The 25,859-nt window shown below is 33.0% G+C and overlaps 1 protein-coding gene across 1 annotated transcript; it reads right to left on the reverse strand.

Moving 5' to 3' along the window:
• Positions 1-1,638: 1,638 nt before the first annotated feature.
• Positions 1,639-24,635, reverse strand: LOC141823886 (protein MICRORCHIDIA 7-like). Its single transcript, XM_074711086.1, has 20 exons — positions 24,210-24,635; positions 23,347-23,424; positions 23,226-23,260; positions 23,069-23,147; positions 22,100-22,192; positions 21,918-22,002; positions 18,393-18,468; positions 16,349-16,474; positions 14,658-14,756; positions 14,379-14,480; positions 12,702-12,863; positions 12,513-12,608; positions 9,126-9,177; positions 8,936-9,047; positions 8,694-8,764; positions 8,059-8,525; positions 3,803-3,909; positions 3,648-3,723; positions 2,427-2,549; positions 1,639-2,049 (listed from the first exon to the last, which is right to left on the reverse strand). Exons 1-20 carry the CDS (start codon positions 24,586-24,588, stop codon positions 1,999-2,001), a joined length of 2,469 nt encoding a protein of 822 aa, XP_074567187.1. The 5' UTR covers positions 24,589-24,635; the 3' UTR covers positions 1,639-1,998.
• Positions 24,636-25,859: the final 1,224 nt, after the last annotated feature.

Consider the following 25,859-nt stretch of genomic DNA (forward strand, 5'->3'; position numbering starts at 1 on the left):
ACCACAAGGCTTGAAATATCATTCCATGTAGAATTTTGGGTCCCTAGCTAGAATACCGTGTCAACACTCAATATGCTATTTTGAAGCATATTGACATATATTTAGATGAGTTTTCAATTAGATGCTGATATATATTTAGATGAGTACCGTGTCAACACTCAATATGCCCAAAATCTTCTAAAACGACTAGGGTTTATGAGGGATCAACGATTACAAGCAAACAATAAGGTAAAATCAGCAGTAAATAACATAAATAAGAGCAGCAGAAAAGTCAGACTGCTGCAAAGGGACAAAAAAGGTCGTTTACTGCTTCCTCTCAGTATAGAGCAGAAATAGGGTTTCGCTACTGCTCACAGCGGCAGACAGTGGTGTGGCTGGGAAGTTGCAGTGAGCGGCTGCGCAGAGACAATGTGCGGCGAGATCGGGTCGATCAGGTGGCTGCGCGCGGCTACCAATGCGCGGCCGCAACCAATGGCTCACCAGCGACGGTTGTGGAACGCGGATAGGTCGCGAGGAGCAACTACGGGACGGCGGCATGCGATTCCCGAACAACTGCAAGCAGCCACGACGTGCACGATGTGCGGAGGCGGCGGGACCAGCAGGGCAACCGAGAGAGGGCTCCAGAGAAATCGCAGGGACGGAGCAGCGCGGGAGAACGAAAAATTTTCAAAATAATTTTTTTAGGCATCATTGAATTTCAACCAAAGTTTTCTTTTAACATAAAAATATATATTTTTAAAAACTAAAAAAGTGAAATATTATTAAGATTCTCATAAATCCTCTCCTATCATTTTTTTAGTAACAATGTTGATTAAAAAACGTTCGAAAAAAATTAAAAACATTGTTAATAATAGTAGTAAAAATGTTACTAATCATTTTTGATTTAAAATATCATTTTGATGAAAAATTATATCGTTAATGGTAACTAAGACACTAAATAAATCAAATCGAGTTCAAATTTTATATTATTCAAACCTATATGATAAAATAATCTAGCTAAATTAAATCTAAAATAAATTAAATCACTAAAATATTATTCCAACTTGATTTAATTTTTTTTATAAATTTAATTTAAATTTAACTTAAATCTAATTTATTTAAATATTATCGATCTTTCAATTTAAATTTATTTAAAATTTTTATATTTTTAAACTTATTTAATTAAATAATAAATTTAATATTATAAATTTATTTATTTATTTTAAAAGATGAATATAATTCATAATTTTTATTTATAATATTATTCAATTACTTCATTTACAACCATAACAATAACAAAGTTGTTTTAGATTTATTATTCTTGATTATCTAAAATCTAAAAATGAAACCCATGCTTGGCTTGATAACCTACGCGGACAAACATAAAAATAATAAATAATTAAACAAATTATACTAATCATATTATGCGCTGCTGAGTTTAAGCCCACCAAGAAATAAAGTTTGCTCGGTGGTTATGGTTTATAATAATATTATTACAGATTAACCCAATAGCTCAACTAAAATATATGGCTTCTAATGATATGACATAAGAAAATGCTATGCAAATATATTGATGACCAATCTAGAACAAGAGATAATAATTTTAAAAAAAAAACTCTAAAATATGATCACAACGTACAAACTGGATTAAAGAAAAGAGTGAAATATTTTTTGCTAAAGAATAGAAACAGTTAAGAGCTCCACATATATCAATCATATAGCTATCTTCCCATTTTAATCAAGCACATTGTTCTCTTGAGTTGTTTGCTTTTAGTCAAATTTTTGGGATATAACATGTCTGTGTCATCTATGTATGCTTTATAACTATTTTCCCTCTCCTCTCGCAGAAGAAAACAGACCATATTCCTACTATTTTGTGTTACCTGAGAGGATTTAGGAGCCTAAAGAAAGAAAACTTGGTACACAAAATTTGCACAATTTTGGTTGCTCGATGAACGGTTGTGTTGATCTCGAAGCTACTGAGAACCGTCTGTATCCTAGCATTTGTGACTATTTGTCTTAACTCTTGCTCATCTTCTCCAGTAACTCTTGTATGGTTTCAGAGGCATCCTTCAGATAAGAGATGAATATGAAAGATGATTGTTTGAGATAAAAAAGAATAAAGACCCTATTTAAAGAAATTTGGCAGATAAAAAAAGTAATCAAACTACTCTTTTATCGTCAAAATAAAATTAATTAATATGACCAAAGAGAGTTTTGGCCTTGAGGTAAGGCCAACAAGGTCCTATTTCTAGAAATTCAGGGCGAGTAAATAAGGAATCCAGTTTGCCTTTCAAACATGGTTTTCATCAAAAATTGCTGGAAAAATATAATGCGGAACAGTGACAACCAAAACATTTTATTATTATGAATAGTGTAAAAAATTAACCCAAAAAAAAAACTAACACAAAGGAAAACAAGTTAAAGGTTGAATTGTTCCCCCTCACCTTTAATTTCTTTCTCAAATTCTCTTCTTCTTTCACTCTTCGGTTCCTTTCTTCGGCAAATACGTCAATCAAAGCATCTTGTTCTTTGTTTGCCTCTTCCAACTTTTGTTTTGCTTCTTCCAGCTGGTACAAGATTCAAGCAAAAGCCTCTTAGCTTTTAGGGAAAACCACACAAATACGCCAAATGAAGATAGGTACAACAAAAATCTGCATATATACGGGAACCTATGACCAGATAAATATAGATATTATTAGAATGACAGAGGATTTATTTAGCATGGTCCATGATTTTTATTAAAATTTAATATCTTAGAAGAGGTTTTGGAGCCCTTTTTAAAGACTGAAAAGAAGACTTATTTTCAAAAAATAACATATTCCCTAAACAATTAGTGAATATATGACTAATCCCTAAATAACTTGTTAACATAAAATATAAATTGCCCACTTCAAAATAAAACCTTATGACTTCTAAAAATTTATAAAATTTAAGCTTTCTAATAAAAAAATTCCTATTTAAACTTTCTAATCTAAAACCTAATTTTAGACCGCATCAAGTAACTTATTTCTAGACGACCCAACCTAGTAGAATAAAACTTGGTTGTTATTGTTGTGTTATTGTTGTATCAAGTAACTTATCTTCTTAAGTGCAATACATATCGTTGGAGGAGTATGAAGGGCTATGTTTATTTATTATAAATTACTGATGCTGCATGAATGGTTCACAATTCTGTTTACTAGACTACTGAAAATTGCAAATAATACCTATACATCATAAAACCCCATAGTAAGCACACTAACTACGTGCAGGCTTTCTTTTAATTTGACAAGAGGAATGACAATCAGAAGAAATTGTACATCCAGATCCTAAATATAGATCCTCCCAACACAAATATATTATTGAAGCCCTTTTGTGTAGTGCATAAACATGATGAAAAAATTACTCTGTCCACCCAGTAGAAGCTGCAATTGTAGTTCACTTGTTTAAGAAAATTTAAATCATTCCCACATAACAAGTAGCATGTTTGGTTCAACCAATAATACAGAATTGAATTGGCCCAGGGTTTAAGGAAAATCTATCAATTTCTGTTCTTTTAGATGCATTTATGCTGAATCGTATCTACTCCCTAAGCATATATCATCCATTCTCAGCCACCATATCAGGCAATTATTTCAATTTGCAGTGCAACGAAAGCATGTAACTTAAAAAAGGATGGATCATACCTGCTCCTGTAAGGATTTATTACGGTCCCTCTCATCCTGCAATTCTTGAGATGTTGATTCCTCCATCTTTTTTATTCTAAAAGATGACTTACTGGAATTAATTTATGACAACAAAAACATCCCAAGACTGATAAACTATTGATATTTAGCTATACCTTATCTTCAGTTCCTCATTTTCATCTTTTAGTTGCTCAATAATGGAGTTCTCAATATTTAGCTCATTTTGGCCAGTGATGGTAGGGGACAACACCTGTTCAACAGACTGTAAGTGAAAAGAAAAAAAATCAGTCTTTTTCATACAACTTTATGAAACTATTTAGTAAGGATGTTGCACAGGTTTAAAGAAAATTTTAATAATATATATATATATATATATATATATCATATTCTAGGCTATTAAGAAGAAAATGAAACAACTCAATAATCTAGGATGAGCAGCATGAGTAGCTATAAGATCAGACTTTGCTATATCATGGAACTATTATTGTCCGGTAAAAAGATGTGAATAAATTCATTAAAGAAAGGCAGTTTAATGAACTAGAAACAGAAAGAACAAATTCACTGTAACATTTAACTTGACTGAAACATGAGATCTTGCAGCAAGGGGAACACAACTCTACGACGAAAGTCTTTCCATATGTTAACACCGAAATTGCCCAAGGATTCTCCTTCAGCTGCCCTTTCCTCTTTAAGTAAATGTCAAAGGAATTATAGAAATTCATTTCTATCTTGTTTGATGATCCTTCAATTGGAAGAAGGGCATTTATAGAAATTAAAAAAATGAAGCAGCCTATATTAGTTGCCAAATTCAAAACAAAATTGAAGGAAATTCCCGATATTTCACTCTTTCACTAATTCAAAATTACCAAAGGGCTAAGCGGCTAAAATATTGTCATCCTAATTGTGATGGTAAAGGTATTGAGCTTATAAAAATTTTAGGTGTAGTGGGATTTCGTCTCATATTAATCTTTCTATGTTTAGGATTTTATTATGTCTATATATACTAATATATATATACCCATGCATGTAATGGTTATCATATATGATGTGTTACAATATTTCTTTCTTTAAAGTCTGCATAGTATTAGAACCATATTCTATCATTATGTTTTTCCATAGGGGGAGGCCACCAGCGCCACTGGTAATGACTTCCCCTTGTCTCTTCATCCACTCTCCTCCCCTTGTCCTATGTGTTCTGCTTTGGGTATGATCACTTCTCTATGCGAACTCCTAAAGTGCAACCACCCACTCACCTATATCCCACCATGCAAAACCCAGCCGCAACTTGTCATCCATGTGATGTGTTGACTACGCACTCTCCTCTGCTTGTGTGCCACCCATGATACTTGACTGCAACACCTCAAGATATCTGCCACCACCTGCTAAATGTGGAAGCCTGGATCTGATTCGCCATCGTCTACTTAGCACAAATGGGCATCCTTTGTGCTGTGTTTCTGTTGGTGTAGCTATCTTTGTCCACCATCAACATCAACCAACAACACCAGCATCCCACATCTAGTGATGTCCTCTAGGAACATCTCTGTGTCTGCTACTTCGTCCTGCAGCTGCAGATCCAGCGAAGCTACTAATCTCCCACTTCTTTTGTAGCGACAGAGAAGATCCAGATCTCATCATTCTTGCACTTGGTACTAGGTTCCGTGTCTCCTTCCATCACTTCCTCACATGTGATATCAGTGGAGCCAAGATAGTGCCACTCTCGATTCCAGCACCATGGCCAGCTGCACCTGTCAGTCGTGCCTCACCCTTTTACTTGGTCTACAGATTTCCAAGACACGGGCCTTTGTCTCTTTTGGGACTAGGTTTCCCTCTACTTATTTCTATAGTAGCATCCATTAGGGATAGTCATTGGAGGATTGATTGGCGTCAGCTCGCATGGAGCGGCAAAGCATCCTCTTGCCACGACTCATCAATGCCTCTAGATTCACTTCAAGCAGTGTCACTTTTGGCCACTTTTACAGTTAGCCACCATATATGATGTTGATCCTCTTGTCTTCTCTGTAGTGAACTCTCTCTTGATTGCTGATACCATACACATATTCATCTTATGATGCTCCCTAACCAAATCCTTTTCCTTGTTAATACAATCCCTCAGTTTTGTCCTTGTTAATCCTATAGCCCTTTCTATTGGGTCATATCTTGGAATGCTTTAGAATCTAATATCGTGTTGGACCATTTCGGAAAATTATCAAAATTTGACACCAATTGACAACGATAATCTCTCATGTGTCACTTGTGTGGATCATGTTGATAAGGACCATGTCATGCCAACTCAATACCTCTTTGGCATGCTAATGACACATGTCAAGATGAATTCAAGTAATATTTCTTATTTTTTATAATTTATATCTATACAACACAATGTCAAATTTGTACCATTTTAGATGGATAAAAGGTCCGACATGAATTGCTTTAAGTTTTCTAGATGGATAAAAAGTCCATTATGGAACATTATTTTAAATCGTTCCAAATGGATAAAAAGTGCAACATTAAATGTTATTTTAAATCATTCCAGATAGATACAAAGTCCAGCGAGGAATATTATTTTACATCTTACTATTAACTATATAGTTGTAATCTCTTCTTCTTCTTCTTCCTTCCACTTCCAATTCGCCATTAGCATCATACACAACATGTCAACATGATACCAAAATCAAATTATTCCGATCAAAGACAAAAACTCTAGCACGACTTAAAATCGATACTTATTTATCCATCTTCCTCTTGTTCTGATCCTTATATTTTGTCTTTCTCTCTTTATTTTTTTGGTAGCAATTTATCTCTAATGAAGACTTGAAAAGAGAAAGTTCTCATATCCTCATTTTGCTACTTATAGCAAAGGGTCAAGCTATGTTTTTCATCTCTAGTCAAGACTAGAAAATGCTCAATTCTCGTTTTTCAATGTTCGACAACGGCCTCGAGCTATATTATCCATCACTAATGAAGACCTAAACAAAAATGTAATATTCTCATTTGCAACATCTAAAAAAGGATGAAGCATTGTTATCCACCTCCAATGAAGGTTTGAATATAAAATAGCTTATTCTCATTTTGTTATTCCCAACAAGTGTTGAACTATGTTATTCATTTTTTTCACCAAGACCGTTGAGTTATTTCCTATTCCCTTAGTCTATTGTATGATGTTATATGCGCCACTTTAAGGAAAAGTTCATTCGAGATACTTGTTCTTAAGATCACTTTTCATCTTAGTTTCATTTTATATGCTCCGCTTCAACGAGAAACCCACTCGAGAAACTTGTTCCTAAATACTCCTGCTATCCTTACTTAATACAAGGTTTGAAATCTTAAGTCGTGTTAGAGTTTTGGCTTTTAACAGTGAATCAAATTAAATTGTATGGTATTATAGGGTATTGATTGTTAACACATTTTAGCATATGATGGTCAAAGCATGCCAAAATGCTTTAGATGAGGTTTACTTATGTAATTCTCCTTCACTTAGATGTTCTAATTTTAATTAAGTTATATCAATTAGTAGTTGAAGTAAAAAAAAATTATTTAATTTTACTCCATTCTATATCGAGATGAATTCATATTAATTTTCCTCTTATAATCTTATTTTACTTAACTTAGTCACTTATAAAATACAATTAGGAATTAGAAAATTTATATTAGAATATTTAAGAAATAAGCTATAAGAAATACCAAACATTACTTGAATCCATCTTGACATATCTTATAGTGTGTCAAGGATCGCCAACTATTGGCACAACAAGATACTCTGGAGGCACATGATAGATTACCTGTGCCAATCAATACCATCTTGAGTTTTAACAATTTAGCAGAACCATACATTTTGACCATGTCACCCAATACAGGATGGGATTTCAAGCCATGGCTTCATTTCATCCTTTGTTCTCCTTTTATCAAAGTGCTAGTTGGTCTAAGATTGAAGATATCATTGCCTATATGCTCCACCTATTATTATAGGTTTAAAAATTAGTGATTGAAGGGAGCATCAGTCGCATGCTTTGTTAACTCCCTAAGTTTTATTTTCCTTGCATTCGAATATTATGTTTTGATTTTAATATGGTGATGTCTTAGTCCACATTTCTAGTTCATGTAACAAGACAGATATTGATTACTTTTATGCTTCAGCTTAAGGGCGAAGTGTTGAATCTATTGGATTTATTGAGTGTAGTGGATTCAGTTCCACATTAGTACATCTAGATTAGAGTTTTATCATGATGGTATCATAAAATATTTCTTTCCTTAAATTCTATAAGATGGGATGGAAATTGATGGAAGCGATGTACCAATAATAATACACTTCATATCAACATAATCAGAGGTGAACTGTAGCATGATATCCTATGGCTATCAACCTGGCAGAGTTTAAAGTGGAAGAGTTCTTAACTATAGAAAAACAATTTACCTTTGCTTGTGATCTAGTAGTAATTCGTTGAATTCCAACAATTCCGCTGGTTGTATGACTTTCATGAGTTCCATTTTTGAAAGAATAGGAGGATGAAGACAAAATCGAATCTGTAGTTTTTCCAGTGATTTTTTGAGGAGAGCTCTTGCAAACACTAGAATGGTATGTTATTTTATCCAAAGGAACACACTCAGTCTCAGAATCACTTCCATCACTGACATCTCGGGCTCCAGGTGAACTTGATTGAAGTTCTAGGTTCTTAGTGCCTTTCTTCTTGCTGCCTATGGAACTGGCCAAATTTTGCCTCTTTTGGGTGCTGGATTCATCGGCCTTTCCAGTTTTACCACTTAAAATAGACTTGTATCCCTTTTTATGTGAATCACCAGATTTTCCAATATCAGTATTTGGAGAATTAGCCTTCTTTGAATGCCGAGATAACTGATGAGCAGATGGCTCTGGAGAACTGTCTGCTAAGGATGATCACCAACCATATTAGATAAATACCATGTATACTGGGATTATACGGATCTTGAGAGAGTGAGAAAATTGAGTTCAAAAGTAGAAAAAATGAGTGTAAAAAAATTAATAATCAAATGACAAGGTGTTTTTATCAAAATAAAATAAGATTTCATTACCTTTATCTCCGGACTCATTATTTTTCTTGTTAACCCTGGGAGCATAACCAATCTTATGACAGTTTGTAGCCCTGAATTCAAATTTAGTGTAGGAGAAACAATAACATCAATATCATATCCAACTCCTTTGGAATAAAACGTGCTTTGCAATGAGGAATCCAACTAAAACTTAAGAAACCTCTTTAAAATTATGAAAAGAAAAACACCACATTTTTAATGAAAGGTTGGCAAATGAGACAAACCAATATGATTTCTGCATCTGAACAAGTTTTGCTTCAAGTCTTGAAAGAATGGTCGTGCGTTCAAAGCCCTGCTTATCATGTGCTGGTTCAATAAAATTTGCCTCCAAGACGCCTATAGACATTGTAAAACATTTAAAAGGAAACAGATATTCAGGAGAATATATGAAAAAAAGGCAGCTGAAAGAAGTACCTATAACTCCTCGTCCATCACTTCCAGCAACGGTCCACACTCTCCAGAAAGGCTAAGCCATATTTACCAGATAATACAAATTACAAACTTGACAAATATGAAATGAAATCAGGAAAATATGGACTAGTCACCCTTATGCAATAAGTCCACAATAATGAAAGAAAAGACAATGTGTGAATGCTATCATGTCTGACTTTAACTATGTCCATTCAGCAATGTTCAATAACTTGACAAATGAAAGATCACCACCTTAATTATGGTAGGAGATTGTTTGTAGCCATCATCAAGTTAGTCAAGAATTCAATGCATAGGACTAGTTATACTCTATGGATCTTGTGAATATACTTTAAGGGTGCACAAATCCTACTTAGTCAGACGCTTGAGCACATCTTCACATGACTAACTCCTCAAAATTGAAAATTCCTTAACCTAGTTGTGAATGAGGAAACTAGATACTGTTTGTCATCAGAGATCATGTTCATGAAAAATATAAAGGCCTTGATGTTAAGCATTTCGAAACCAAAATATCTAAGGATATCTTTTGTTAGTAAACTTCAGAATTTACTAAGAAATTTGAAAATCAAATTTAATCACTCACAATATCAAGGTGATGTTATAAAAAGATAAATAGTACAGATGTGAGTGCTCAATGTGCAACCAAAAACAAGCTTATTTGAGATGTTTCTATGGCGAACATTAAGGTTTGTCTCAAATTACGATATGCAGGTAGTTTCAAAATGTAATTTCAAATATATAAATATTTATATTGGCAATTTAACATGTTTACCCGAAGCATACTTACATGTTTCAGTGTTTTCTAATATGTTGATTTGCATGTATATCCCTACAATGAAGTTAGGGCATAGTATGGATTTGATCATTGTCTAGCACTGAACATGAGAGGTTCGAAACACAAACAAGTTTTTCAGATTTTGTATAAAAATCATGTTATTGCTCAATACATGATTTTGCACCCTAAGAGGTGCATATTAACTTTGATTCTCATGTATTCCTACATACGCCTAATAAATCACCTTCTTAGATTACTTTGCATTTTAGGTCTTTTGCTGTAAAATTATTTTTAAGAGAAAAAATGGTAATCAAAATGCTTTTGTGCTAAAGTAATAGTATGTAGCACATGATATAGGTGCATTATAAAAGATTTAAATTTCAAGCGAACCACTTAGTGGGATAAGACTTGATCATTGTTGTTGTTGTATCGGATTTTTAGTCTTCTAGTTAAAGATCCAATTTTGTAACCATATGATATTGTGCTGATATAATTTTTGTACTTATTTATCCATTGTTAAAAAAGATCCAAGGAATAAAATGTTGAGCAGTGCAGATCAGGTGGAATTTAGCATTCCGTCTACTAAGCAGCCCTGACCAACCCTGAGTCAAAGCCGCAAGCGGCAATGGCCTTGCAAAGGCTTCGCGGGTAAATGAGGCCACCGTGAGAGGCCTTGCCTAGGCGCGGGCCTCCACGAGGTCATAGAGCCCGTCGTGATTTCACGAGCTTGGTCATGGCCTCGTGGTGACAAGTCGCTGCAACCGACGTCATTTTTTTTCTTCCCCCCCCCCCCCCCCCCCTATTTCCATCTTTTTCTTTATTTTTTTCACAATTAATTCCATTTTCCTTGCAAATTTTTTCACTCCATCTATTAATTTTTTTTTCCTCCTCCATATGTTAATGTTTTTTCTTCCTTTCATTCATCCACAAGGATGAGCAGAGAGGAAAAAAAACCTCTTAACCTCTTTAAGGTGGTTAATTTTTTCCCCTCCAACTGTCCACGAAGTAAACATGCAGAAAAAAAAAACTCTTTCAAGGAGGGAGGAAAGATATTGTTAGGAAAGACAAAAAAAATAAATACAATATAATTTTTTACTTTATAAAATATACTACTACTAATGAATTAAGTTATTCTATATATAAATTTAAATTAATTTTAAACTAAATCTACATGATCCAGCCATGTCTAATTGATGGACTTCAACTAATCCTAAATCGACTTTTATTCAATACACATTAAACATTTCACGAGATAATATCAAAACTTGAACTCATCATTTAACATCTCAAAAATAACTCAATAGTAAGCATCTAAGAGCGATCAAATATTAATAAAAAATATTTTTTAATTAATACATTTTATATTTAAAAAAGTATCAAAACTATATTGGCACAGCACAATACGATACCAAAACCATATTGTTCCAATTATAAATCGAAATTCTAACAAGGCTCAAAATTTTAACCTTGAAAAGATCCATTAGTATTTGACAGCAATAGGCACATATTCAATTTAGAATATTTTATATTTAACAATTTTAAAAGATAGGTTTTTTTAGAAAAGCTAAATTTCAGGGGCGGAAAGCAAATGAAAATTCACTAAAAGAAAACTTTTACTTGACGGGTGGTCTCATATCACCATCAACTGTTTACATTATATATCTCATATCATCTCCTAATTTCGATAAACAAACTACAAAATTTTTAATTTCCCCTTTTTACATGTTTACTTTCCACTACCTATTTCTACTTGTCTCCTTTACAAGAAATAGGAACTCACCAGCCAACTAATTGAAAAAAAAAAAGTTCTAACACGTATAAAAGGTGTTCAACATTCGAAAAGCAAACATGTGGCAAATTTGTATTTATTTAAATAAATGTTTGCATAAGCAACAACATTATTTTTGTAGGTTAAGCAAGATTTAAAATTTTAAACCGTGTCAGAGTGTTTCAGTTTATGACGAGAATGATACGGCTTTCGTACCATATCGTGTCGTACCAATACAATCTCGAAACTTTTTAAATATAAAATATATTAATTAAAAAATATTTTTATTAATATTTGATTGCTTTAGATGCTTTTCCTAATAATTCATCTCCACCTTCATCCTTAAGAGGTTTTTTTTCCTTAGTCTCTGCTACCTTCGTAGACGAATGGAGGGAAAGAAATCTTTACTAACAATCCTTAGTCTTTGTTTACCTTGTAGGCGGATGAAGGAAAGAAACTAATGAAAGAGGGAAAGAAATTACCGGATAGAAAGGAATTAAGTATCGAAAAAGCAAAGAAAAAGATGAAAATAGGGGAAAAAAGGAAAGAAAAAAATAGTAGCCTCACAACCTCACGGAAGCCTTAGCGAGGCGATTGCCGCCTCGCAACTCCACCCGGTGCTGGTGTCGAATGATTTTAGTGTTGATCGGCATGCATAATGGTACCAAAACTTCTCTACAATTCTAAATAAGAAAAATACCAACTCGAAACACTTTCTTAAAAATTTGTTCTCCCAAAGAGAAGATCTTACCCAAATAAAATCTTCAAAAATTTAAAACTTAATATCTTTATTTGCCTCATAAAGCATGGAAAAAATTTTTAAAAGTACCTTTATCAGTCGATTCTTATGATAGACATTGAACCCTTGAACATCTACATGATGCTTTGCATCCTTCACAAAACCAACAGTTACAACTGCAACCATCTGATACAAGGTTGAGATAAAATTTCTGTCAAATGTCTATCAAAAAAATATGCCAAAATTAATAAATAGAAGATGACAACAAAAGAGAATTACATTAGGATCTTTTGGAAACCCTTCTGAGACTGATTGAGGCCTGTATGTGACCTCTTGCTTCATCATCATATCATTCACAATATTGTGATGTTCAATATCTTTGCCACGCAATATCATTCTGAAGAAGGATGGAAGCCTGAGATATAAAATTGAGGCATAACTCTACACAAGGAAAAAAATTATAATCAGGAATAATTACATTTTAAAACTACCAACTATCCAGAGAGCTAATAATAAGGACCATAAAAGCAGAATAATAGTCATGGGAGATTATCAGCAAACCATTAAAGAATAAAATTGGCAAAAATAGAAATCAAATAAACGACTAAAACTGAGAATGAAATGAGGCATCCAGAGAGACTACCAATGAACCATAACTCTACAATTTCTATCATTTCCCAACAGGTTAAACCTTAAGGATAAATGTTTACCAATCAAACTATAACAAGAAATTAGAGACAGTTCAAATACTGACTAGTTACATTGCCTCTACAACATAGCCTTTTATCAATACAAAGTTCACAATTTCACATGACCAGTGATATTAAAAGATGCACCTGGGCCAAGGCAGTTGGTGTTTTACATCCATTTACCAGAGTAAATTCCTGTGCTAAGGCAGTTGGTGTTATTAAAGAATGGTATGTAAATAAATCCATTTACCAGAGTAGTACAGCCCAACATTTGGTATTATAGTTATCATAGCACATTAGCATGCACCAGTCAGAACGAGGATAAGACTGCAAGTACTTCAAACATTTGCTATGGATAAGATAATGGGAAGAGGGAAATATTCTAATTTTGTTTGCCACCAAAGAATACTGAATTAAAGCTCATTTTTTTCACTACTGCCATATGCCAAATATTTTGAAAAAGGAAAGCATAGAGACATGAACATGTGAGAGAACAGAAAAGTATCCATCAAGGAATTGAGACTGTGTCAACCATAAGACTATTAAACTCAAGAAATATTAGGAAAAAAACCCCTTTCATCATCATTTGATTATTCCGTTTGGGAACTATTGTAAATTAGGCTCACAATGTTGTGTAAACTGGAACTGAGAAAGGAAAGCCAACAATCAAACCCCAGCTGATCTGGTATCAGCTCTTGAATGAAGTTTTGGAAAACCAGAAATGAACCACTGTAAGGCTAGAATCTAGCAACCCAGTTGCACTAAACCAACTAATTATCCAATTGAGAGGCTGTTAAAATTTAAGATTAATACTTCCTCGAATCCATGAAATATTATGGGAAATCTTGGTAAATATGCATTCAGAAAAATTTTATCTGAGCAGTTGGTATATCCGTTCAAAAAATAATACATTGTCCAGGAGTTGGTTCTTCAGTTAAAATATGATACTTACTGTAACTTGTATTTTGATTCAATTATACACCAAAGCTGTAACAGACTAATGCATCCTAGTTCAAGTAGCATTTTGGATCAGAAGCTCATGTTGAGTTTTTCATTTGTATACAAAAAAATTCTTCAGATTAAGTCATTTCAGCATTCTGCTAGTCACACTTGTCAAGAAAGATACCTCTTCAAACTAACAGTTTATCACATATATGACTGTTAGATAAACAGGTAATGAGCAAAGAAAATAATAAAATGAAAATGATATATGAATATGTTCCACCAAACTAAGAAGTTTGGAGAACATGTAAAGCATATGGAGTACCCTTAATGAATGCCGATATGTTAAAAAATGCCTGGAGTTTGGGAACTTCTTGGCCATTTCAATCTTTTTCTCATCTCGATTAACACCTCTAACTTGAATGTCCTGTCAACTAGAATAATCAAAGTCAAATGCAAGAAATAATATATAATAGTGGAAAAGTAGAAACAATATGCTTGCTGAGATATCCAACTTTGAAGAGAAAAAATATCGACAGTAAATTTCCTATTTAATATGCTATCGAGAGAGAATTAACATAATAGTAATAATTAACAAACGGACATGTCTATCTTCATCAAAATCAAGCTCCAACTCCCCTTGGTCATCCTCCCACAGATTGTATATGATAATTCGACTTCCTTGATCTTTTATGTAACTGAACTGCACCATTAAAAGTTGAAGTGAGCATATTCAATCTTTTCAAGTAGGACCTTCCACAAATATAACACATCAATGATCAATATAATTATTTTCTAAAAAAAGGATTCCAAGGTACAGTCAAATTATCAAAAAAGTTAACTAGTATAACAAATTGTACCACTTGGTTGTTTACACCACAGCACTACATCAGAATGAGTAATTTGATATTTCTTAATGATGTCTCATTTTGATATTTACAGAAAAGGTCAATAAAAGGAATAGCACTTCAGATTTGTTCCTGCAATAGAGGCTACAACACCCACATCGATAGTTGTCACTAACCACTGAGTGGTGCTAGGTAGACAAAGAGTGAATCAGTCAAACAAAATGTTAACTTGACATGCTGTTTGGGGGCTTCTGTGTTCAGTATTCCCATTTTTTCTTTGGCAGATCAGCAACCACACAGAGGGGCCCTTACATCTATGTCAGATGAGTTATGTTAATTACACTGAAATGACGGAAAGAGCAATACTCAATTCAGCTCAATTATCACCTGCCATTTTAAAGAGAACTTGAGGTGAAGACCTACCTTGCTAGTCGCACAAGAGTCAATTTAATTACATGGAAATCTTCAATGTAACATGAGTTTCCAGCAGAAACGGACAATGCGCAAACCTTAGCAAACACTTTGAGAAACGAAAGAGTTCATCCCAAAATTCATAGACTGGAACATGTAAACTAACTAGGAGTATATGACTTCTTTCGGCAGAGGGGTCAGCAGCCATCTTGAACTACAGTGGTTTGGAGGTCGGACATCATGCCGAAGCACCTACAAACTAAGGGCAGACTGCCTTGCAAGACCTACCCCCTCTGTCAGGGGAAAGATGAGACCAACGAGCATCTCTTCTTCAGCTACCCAATTAGTATGGCCTTGTGGACCAAAGTGCACACTTGGCTAGGTATTCGGCAGGAGATGAGCACCGTACAACGGATATTGTGAATTTTCAAAAGCCACAAGAAGAGGATGTTTAGATATGTAGTGAGTTGACTTGATTTTTTGCTATGATTTAGTAGACTTTGTGTGATCTTATTTCCTCAAGCTATATATATATTTTAATGCTCGTGTTTCAATTTATCTACCTTTTTGATAGTGTAAGAACTTGATAGTCGATATTTCCATGTAGTTTGAGTTTTTACTTAGCAAATTCTTTATGGTTCAATTTAATGAATATGGTTGCTAATATTAAAATATTTCTTGTGATGTACACTATGGTTGTATGGTTGTATGGTTGTTTCCAAAGCAAATGTCAAAGAGAATGTTGCACGGTCATCATGGTCTTCTAGCCATATCAATGGCTATGAAACTTGGGGCATGACAAAAGACTGGCATATCATAAAAAAAAAAAAAAAAAAGGTTAGAGAAAAATAACAAAGCTTGAACACCAATGCAAAAGAGAAAATTCCAAGCCAGATACAATACAAATCCTAACAAATAAACTTTTCAATGAAGATATTTAATTTGCCACGGCAAGTGGCAAGAATCTCAAGTGTCAATTTTATTCCAAAAAAAATGGCTTCCAAGTAACTGTCAAGGCACTTTCAATATATATTACCTGCTCAAGAAGATCTGCTTCACTTGAATACGGAGACCATTGGATGATGGTGTCAATATTATTATTCAAATCAGCTAAGTTTGATCTCACAATCTTATTCCAAGATTGATCTTTCTCGTAATCAAACTGCAAATGCAACATCAATATAAATTTAGTTTAGAGGAATCTGTTCTTAACATTAATATCCTGACATTAATAATGTAAAACAAAAGACACTGGAACCCTCATTGTCATACATGTCACATGACCAGGCAAAGGCCCAGTGGAATAAGTAGGTTTAGAAAGAGAAGACCAATACTCAAAAAGGGCATCAAAACTTTACGTAAATCACTTTGTTGTTACATAATCCCATAAAAATCATATATTAGTTTTCATTAGATGAAAAAACTTATATCCAACGAGATGCATATGTAATCATGAAACCATGCCTCCCAAACAATTTGGGTTCAGGATGCAGTCCACCTAAGCATTCAACTCATCATAAAGTTGAGTTTCAATGTGCTTGAATTATCCTCAAAAGAACCACTTAATTGCAGACAAGAAAAGTTCAATAGCAATTAACATACAGCTGAGGTTGAGTTCTACTGTTCCATACAAATGAATATTGCACTTGGCACCTAGAAATCTCTATTTGGTTTTATGCCTGGTATGGAAAACAAATAATCCTTCATTTCACAAGGATCCATTAAGTTGTCATTTGAATATATACAATAATCAAGTAAACCATCTAATACATATAATGTACAAAAAGGATTAAGTACTAGAATTTGACAAAACTCAATTGCAACTAAGTATCAAAACAACTAAGCAGCAATGCCTCGTGCCCCATAAGGCTAGCATTCCACAAAACAACCTTAGTAAATTGGAAAATATTTCATTGTTGTCATCTTAGGTCATTAAAGTCAGGCCAAAGAAAACATTCTCAACAGAAATTATTAGGTTCCCAATTACTGTTTGAACCCCTAGAAATAGGAAAAAGGGGGAAACACAAGGGATAAGGTGGTAGGTACTACTGCATATATTGTCATTGAATTGTTTCGAAGAATGAATCTAGAATTTCATACATAATGTTCCATGGTTGAATGAATAAATTTGACTCAAATTCATAGTACAAGTTATTTATAAATTTAATAATTAATTTAACTTTTCAAACTTCCTATACTAAATTATATATGTAATCTAATAATTGTTTTCAACAAATTTACAGCACCCTTTCTTTAATTAGTACAAATGAATTTAATTTGATCTATATATTTTTACCTTTTATAGCAGCAATTCATAATAATTTCTAAAAATAGATTCTCATAAATTAATTAAGTATACTTTCAACATGATAAACAACATTATGGATGTAGTTGATGAAATTTATTACATGAACAATATTTTAACACATTTTCATTAATATTTAATCAATATTAATTTTAGGAGTTTATGTACAAAAATATCAAATAAGAAATCTACCGAGAATTTTAGGATGGATAGGATCTTAAATTGAAAATCTGTCTGAAAATTTAATTAGGTCAACTTTTCCTCATTTTGACTATATGCATTTGAAGCTAATTAACAAATAAATTTGAGGTTAGGTTACCTATAATAAATATTCTTAAGGCTTGTAACTTTTTCATTGAACAATTATTTTTACAAATTTTATCATGACATTTTTTTTTAGAATTAAATTTAAATGCAATTCTTCTTCTTGGTGCGTTGAAGCTTCCTATTTTTAAAATAATGATTATACCAAATTCAACTCTATTGAGTTCAAAATTATATAACTACTTGACCAATAATAGAGACTATATAACTTAAAACATTATCTAATTATCCCAATATATACACAAGAATATTCTTCTAAGATTCTCAAAAAAAATTATTTAAGTACATATTTTTGGCAATTGCCTAACGTGTGGGTTTATGACTACTTAATAGAATAACAAAAATCATGCAAACAAATATCATTGATAGATAAGGCAGAAAAATATACATATAATCCAAAACTTTACATAAAATTTCATTTAATTGCCAAAATGGCATAACTTTAACATACCATTGGAACTACAATATCTTCTTTCCCAGTTTTCTTTAAAAAAGTGAAGGACAACATACCAATGCTCTGTGTGGGTCTGGAAACCATGTTAGAGAAGTAAATCTACTGAAGAAAGAAAGAGGAAAACAGAAAGTAAAACAAAATAACAAAACATAGCATACATGACAGAAGTAAATATATTAATATTGGATAGGTTTCGCCATAAATTTATTATGGGAGGAAATAATTATAATGGATAGAAGGACTTGCATTTACATATAATTTTATTAGCTCAGCACAAGCTTTTGATACAGTTCAAGACAACTATTTTGATGAGTTTTCGAGGAGGAATATTTATGAATTCTATTGATGTGATAAAGAATATATATAATGATATAGTTACTACTCTGTAACTGTTAGTAGTAGCCCTAGAGCCAATTATGTAATGATTGACTAGGGACTTTTGTATCATATTTTATTATTAATAAAGGCAAGATTTTTTATTATTATGCTTATTTTATATTTGTGTCAAATAATTAAGTATAATAATGTCCTTGGGTAGCTAGTTTCAATCTACATCATATCGATTATTTTGAGTCGATAGTGAGATGATGTAGAGAACATTACTCTTAATCATTCCTAGTCAAGCATTAATATTCAGGGACGATATTAATGCGTTGAGACTAGCATGTAGGTCAACTGGATGACTTGATCTCACAAGTCATGGATATGAGATATCGAGTTGACACATGGATATACATTAGAGAATGTATACTGAATTGACCGTCCATGAGAAAGTTTCATGGATCGTTATATAAGTGTCATAAACTTTCTCATGTGACTATTGGTATGAATAGTCCTTAGACTTGAAGTCACTACGGTTCCTTACATAAGGAGTTATGTACTTTAGTGTCGTCAAACGTCACCCATAACATGATGGACTATAAAGGTGATCATTAGGTATGTAACAAATTATGCGGAGGGATGTGAGTGATGTAGATGGGATCTATCCCTCCCATATAACGAGAATGATATATTGCAGCCTCTTGATAAAGTAGGACCACGAAATGCATGGTCATGCTCAAATGAGTTAATATAAAATATTAAGCTCATTTGCTTGAGTGAGTCTACTTAGGGATCAAGAAACACAAAGATTGATAAGAGGATGACACAGTCCATGCCTCATTGATCAATCTAGATATCGAGGATAGAAGGACATGGCCGTACATTATCATAGTCACGAAGGTTATGTAAAATTTCGAAATTCTTATCACTTGGGTAGCAATGATGCATTGTTAGATGTCACTCATTGCTTATGTTTTTAAAATGGATTTTAGAGACGTTGAAAACGTTACAAGAACCTATTGAGTCACACACAAATAACATTTTATTTTGGAGATGAGTTCATTTTAATTTGACTAAAGAAACAATTAAACTCATTGGATGACCAAGACTTGAGTTAGACTCAAGTTGGTTAAATTTGAGTTAGACTCAAATTAAACCAAGTTGATGAATGAAAGTTGATTCATCATGCATGATTAATGTGGATTAATCATACATTGAAGAAGAGGAAGTTATCATGCATGATTAATAGGATTAATAATGCATTGATGAGAAAATACCAAAAGCCTAAAAACCTTTGGTATTCATGGCTTGAGTATAAAAAGAGTTTTTCTTCCCAAAAGTGATGCTGGATGTTCATCTTCTTCTCTCCTCTTCTTCTTGGCCGAGCCTTACAAGATGGGTTGCTAGCACAACCAAAAATTTTCTCCATAAAGGTGAGTGCTCGTGTAGATACGCATAGAGGCACGGACACTTGAACGTGCAAGAGATCCGACAAGCTTTGAACGAGTAGGATAAGCGAAGGGCACGCTCTAAAGGTATACCCTATTAGATAAGAGCATGTAGATCTAACTTGTATGAGTTTTCTTTCGCATAGATCGCTCAAGGGATCCTTTTTCCGTTGCGATTTGTTGTTTATCGCATAGGATTCCCTACAGTAACTACTAGGAGTAACAAATGATTTTCCTATAACTATAAAGTTTGGATCAAGTAAGCTCTCTAAATCTGTCATTTTACATTGTTACAAATGATATAATGTAAATAGATTATAATTTAAATTGATTGTGGAAAAATCCTTTAGAATTGATAGGTCTCGAGTTTATGATTAACAATGAATCTAAAAAATGTAGTTTCAATAAGAAAAAATAAAGGGAGTATTTACATGGAAATGATATTTCTGAAATTCCTGTAAGTAATGATTTCAGTTTTTTTTAGATCTATTTGAATATATATACACACACACATAATGTAGATATGACTAACATGATAAAGAATCAATGCTTGGAAAGGAGAAAGAATTTTAGAATATTGTGAGAATCATATACCTCTTAGGTTAAAAAGAAAAGATCGTATGACCTATCATACTTTAGGAAGAAACATGTAAAAAAACTAAACAAAAATAAGAAGGTTACCATGAACGTGTGTTAATACTTGAAATGAGAAAATAAGATATTAAAATGAGAATCTGACTAGGTATACCTCTAATAAATCAATAAAATAAGAGAAAATAAATTGAAATGTTATGAACATGTTGAAAGGCAACCAATTGATTCTGTAATTGACAGAATTTAATTGAATGGAGTGGAAGATATAGACTCATTAACACTGAAAAATGACATCAGAAAGCACTCACTTAGACAAAGCATTTGTGCCATAGTATGCTAGAATAAATCTGTAAATATTTGCAAATTCTATTAATTCAGAGAAATGAGCATCCAGTAGTACAGGTAGAGCCAATAACATCAATATTAATATATTATTCCTCCCCATGGTAAAATCAAAAGAAATCATCCTTTCCATTCAATTCCCTCCTAGCTGTTAAGAGAGGGGAGATTGTCTAAATGATAAACACATCAAAAAATAAAAATATACCCTGAAAAGGGACATGAAAAACAGGCACACCTATGTATTCTATTTCATTTATTGAACGGTGCCAACAAAACACTGCCATATTTAATACTGAACCAAAAATGTCAGTCCGTGAAGAAGCAACAGACTTGGCTAGAAGTAAAGAGATATCTAATGCAAGGTTTAAAATCTTGTACCGTACTAGGTTGCACAGGTAAAATGTATTATTACGCCTACTACCTAGCACCAATACCAACATTGACACCATGGGTCACCGCTATCTCGCGTCGACCTCCACGAGGTCGCAGAGGCACCGTAATCCAATATTTTTTCTTTTTTTAAAAAAAAATATTTTTTTATTTTTTTATTTTTTATTTTTTTAATATTGCGCCAAGGTTAAATATTTTATTTTAAAAATATTTTTAATTAATATATTTTATATTTTAAAATACCAAAACTATATCGGCATGGCATGAAACCATATCGTTCTGGTCATAAACTGAAATTTTGATACGGCTCAAATTTTAAACCATGGTCTAATGTGCACATATGTTACCACAAACATGCATTTCAACAATACGAATATTTCCATAAATTTACATATTATCATATCTGAAATAAGGAACAAATGCCAACCTTTTTCCTTCTTTTCCTCGACTACGAGAAAACACAATAACGTCCGCCCCAAGTCGCATGGTACTTGTTTTAAAGCCATTTCCATCTACACCATGTAAAAAATTGACATATAAAACAATCCATAGCATCTAAAAGGAAAAGGAACTTATCAACTGATGTCTCTTTGATGGGAAAGAACTCACATTGTCCTATAGTGTTCACTACTTTGGACTTGACAGAATAACCAAGTGACATGCATTGTCGCATTTTATCAGGGTCCATTCCACCACCATTATCTGCTCAATACAAGGAAACAAGATAGTTGAACACCTTTGTCAAATAAATGTGTTAAATAAACAAAGGAGAAAGGTTACGCGAGTGAAAGCTAGAAACACAAAACAGAAAAAGCTAATTTGATTATCCTCATGGACATAAGACCTCAAATCCAGATCCCAATAAATGCCATAAAAGAAAAGAAAATATCCAGCCCACCACAGAAGAAAATATTATGAAAGTGAAAATATCCCGCCCACCACAGAAGAAAATATTATGAAAGCAAATGGCACAAGATGTCTGCTCAACAGTGCAGAGAGGTGCAAGCCCTCCAGCCCAAAATTGAGTGAAGTCCGGATTAGACACACTAGGAAACAACATAGCATAAAAACTTGGGTCCAAGTAGTGTCACACCATAGCATAACATAAGTACCCTGCCGACCTGTGAGCAAATTATTTCAGATCATTGATTGCTGAATGATTTTGTTGTTTCATTGAGCATACCATACTCATCATTGATGTGAAACAATTGCAATGATTTCAACAGACAAAATCATAGAATAATGCACCCAATCAGAAAGCACTTTTTGACATAAGTCAGATACATCTCAGAGGAAAAAACATAAATGCATTAGTTGGCTAAAGCAAAAAATCTATCTTTTGCTTTTGAAAATAATCAGAGTATACGCATCAGAATGAAAGACAATATGCAGTGTGGTCATTAATTCAAGGAGGAAGCAAAGAAACTAACATCCTTGGAGCAAAGATACGCATAACCATTAAAGACTTCAATATGCCCTCGTCCAAATTTTAATCATGATATGCTTATGCCAACTCTAAAGAAGACAAAAAAAAACATATCAATGTTTGACAAGAATGATGTAAAATAAAGCCCATACCTTCAACTAGCAACATTTTGCTTCCATCTTTCTTGTTTATTAGCATGTCAATATTCACAAATGTAGCTCCATTACAAACCTATTGAGATCATAATGTATTCATAAAAGGGATGGCAAACAAGAACTGATCAGCATAGATGAAGATAACACTAGATACCTCATCGAACGAATTGTCCAAAAGCTCAGCTAAAGCTGCCCATCAAATTCAAATTACCGAAATTGAATAAAAGGTTCAGAATATACCATAGATGACAATGTCAAAATGGCTCTGAATTTACCTCCAAGTGCCCACTTGTGGCTAGTAGCATTTGAATGTAAAAACTTCGGGTGAACTCTCAGATGATCCATTCCGAGAGCTGAAATGAGTAACCTTAATGTGGCAAATTATGCAAGAAAAACCAGAGGGAGACTAATGCAAAAAAGGATAACGCTAGCTCCTACAAATTAGTGACCTAATGTGCTATGACATTTTAATCTTTTGTGCATTTCTAATAGATATTAACATATTCTGTAATAGAAAAATCTATCCAATGGATATTCTCACTGAAAATTCAAAATTTTTTAGGCCACTTCCAATAGTCTCGTTTGTCTAGATTATATCAAGAGAAACAATTAGGTCACTTGAGCAAAGTTCATTTAGGAATTTTGAAATAGAATTTCCATTGGTATCGTCTATTTACACTACATGAGATGGAGTATGCTGTGTGGCTATAGCTTATCTAAAAATACAGATCTATGTTTAAGGTGTAGTTTATTAGATCAAGCAAAATGCAGTATATCTTGTAGGTATTCATAGTCAAAATATTGAGCTCTACTCTTCATTACCTATCCTAGACTTGTGACTAGAGATCTGCCACAATGTCTGTTTATCATTTTACTAAACAGCTCACTATGTTTGCTTATGGAAAATATAAATGTAAGGCATATGTTGATTTAAGTGCACAGAGAGGAACTGAAAGCTTCAACCCCGCTGATGTATAAGAACCAATAAAGACTTGGCAGACTGTTCGCCTAGTTTTTAATTTTAAAAAATGTTATTAACATTGCACATTACTTGCTTAAGAGAATGAATAATTGGATTTTGAGAATTAGACAGCTCACTGACAGAGAGAAAAATAGATGTATAAAAAAGAAGGCTTACCTGAGGTCAGCGAGTTAGGGTTCTGGCTCTCCTCGAAGTCCCCCACTTTCCAAAACTGTCTGCATGCGAGCAATGACGCCCGCGGCTTCGTGGCCGGCGGCGGCAGCGATAGCGGCTTCGCCTGCGGGAGGGGGTCAAGAAAACCAGGGGGCAAACCCGCAGCGGCCGAGCGTGCCTTCTTTACCGGTGGCCCGAACCTGTCAGAGCCTCGCTTATGCCAAGCTTCCCCGTCGCCCTCCTCTTCGGAATCGCTGTCGCCGCTGCTCAAATCGATCACCGCGTTCCGCCGCAGCGGCGCCGGCGCCACCGACATTTCGCCAATACTAAGCGGCTCCACCGATTCGATGATCTCGTCCTTGACGACGGAATCGGAATCCATCGCCAAGGGAAGGCGAGAAGGCAGGCCTGGCGTCAGAGAGAAGGCCGACGAAATGGCAAAGGAAGACTTGAAATTGAATTTCCGGCACTAGGGTAAAAATAAATCAGGATATTTACACAATTTTTTTTTTTATCTAATCCATTTTCTATTAAAAGGATAAACATATTATTCATCCATAAAATCAATTGTCTCCTTATTTTATATTTATCTTGAAAATATTTCTTATTCTAATATTATTATAGCAATTATCGAGTATCTATTATAATATATAAAATTTATTCTATAACTATTATAATATATTTAAAATTTAAAATTTAATTTAATTGAAATAGATGATTTTTTACGTTGTATTAATTATACTTAGTAGTTGCTATACAATTTTAAATCTTAATTTTTAAATTTTTAAAATTTTAAATTTTAAATATTATTATATCAAAATATTCTTTATCAATTTAATCTAAATTAATTAAATTTTATCACGATCACTTTAAATTAATCATAATCATGTTAAAATATTTGTAATAGTTATTAGTAGTAGATATTATATATTAAAGTAGTTATCATAGCTATAAAAATAATCCTATTGTCCCTTGAGATTATAAAAATAATCCTATGCGATACGATAGCGAAAAAAATAGATCTTGTATTGTAATAGTCTTTGTATAGAGTTCGAAAAAAAATAAACCCTGGTCAGATAATACCCTCCTCTTCGAACAATATCACATACTTAACCTTTAAATTAATATTTTTTTTTTATTTTTCCTCTTTTGAAAAATTGACAAATGTTTAATAGTCATTTTTTATTGATCATATCTAAGTAAAATATTAAAAATATATTAAAACACATAAATAAAAAATTAATTTAAATAGAAATATGAGTACATAGATATATGAATGAAATGAATGATGCATATACTTCACATAAAAGAGAAATTAAAGTAATTAGAATACATAATTAAAATTTATAATTAATTTTTTCTATGATTTTTAAAAAATCTGAGTACTAAATTAAATTTCATAAAATATTCTTGCACATTCTCAAGTCAATCAAACAATAATATAACAATTTTACACAATTTTTTGAATTCATACTGAGAAGAAAAATTAATATATATACGATCAAATTAATTAATTAAGTAATAAAAAAGATATCAAAAATAAAATACACATAATACATCATTAGTCAAGCGAAACAGATTAAAATGTTCATAGACCTCATAATATTTACCAAGATTGAATATGTTAGGTAAGAAATAAAATATTGCTATAAA

This window comes from Curcuma longa, chromosome 3, assembly GCF_044706935.1.
Source record: "Curcuma longa cultivar G26 ecotype Majalengka, Jawa Barat chromosome 3, ITB_CL_G26_1.1, whole genome shotgun sequence".
In the NCBI taxonomy this organism is placed as follows: domain Eukaryota; kingdom Viridiplantae; phylum Streptophyta; class Magnoliopsida; order Zingiberales; family Zingiberaceae; genus Curcuma; species Curcuma longa.

Coding starts and splice junctions, on each gene's coding strand:
- LOC141823886 (XM_074711086.1), bottom strand. CDS start 24,588: ATGGATTCCGATTCCGTCGTCAAGGACGAGATCATCGAATCGGTGGAG. Junction 23,148..23,225: donor TGGACAATTCGTTCGATGAG/GTATCTAGTGTT, acceptor TGATCTCAATAG/GTTTGTAATGGAGCTACATT. Junction 22,003..22,099: donor AGTGAACACTATAGGACAAT/GTGAGTTCTTTC, acceptor TACATGGTGTAG/ATGGAAATGGCTTTAAAACA.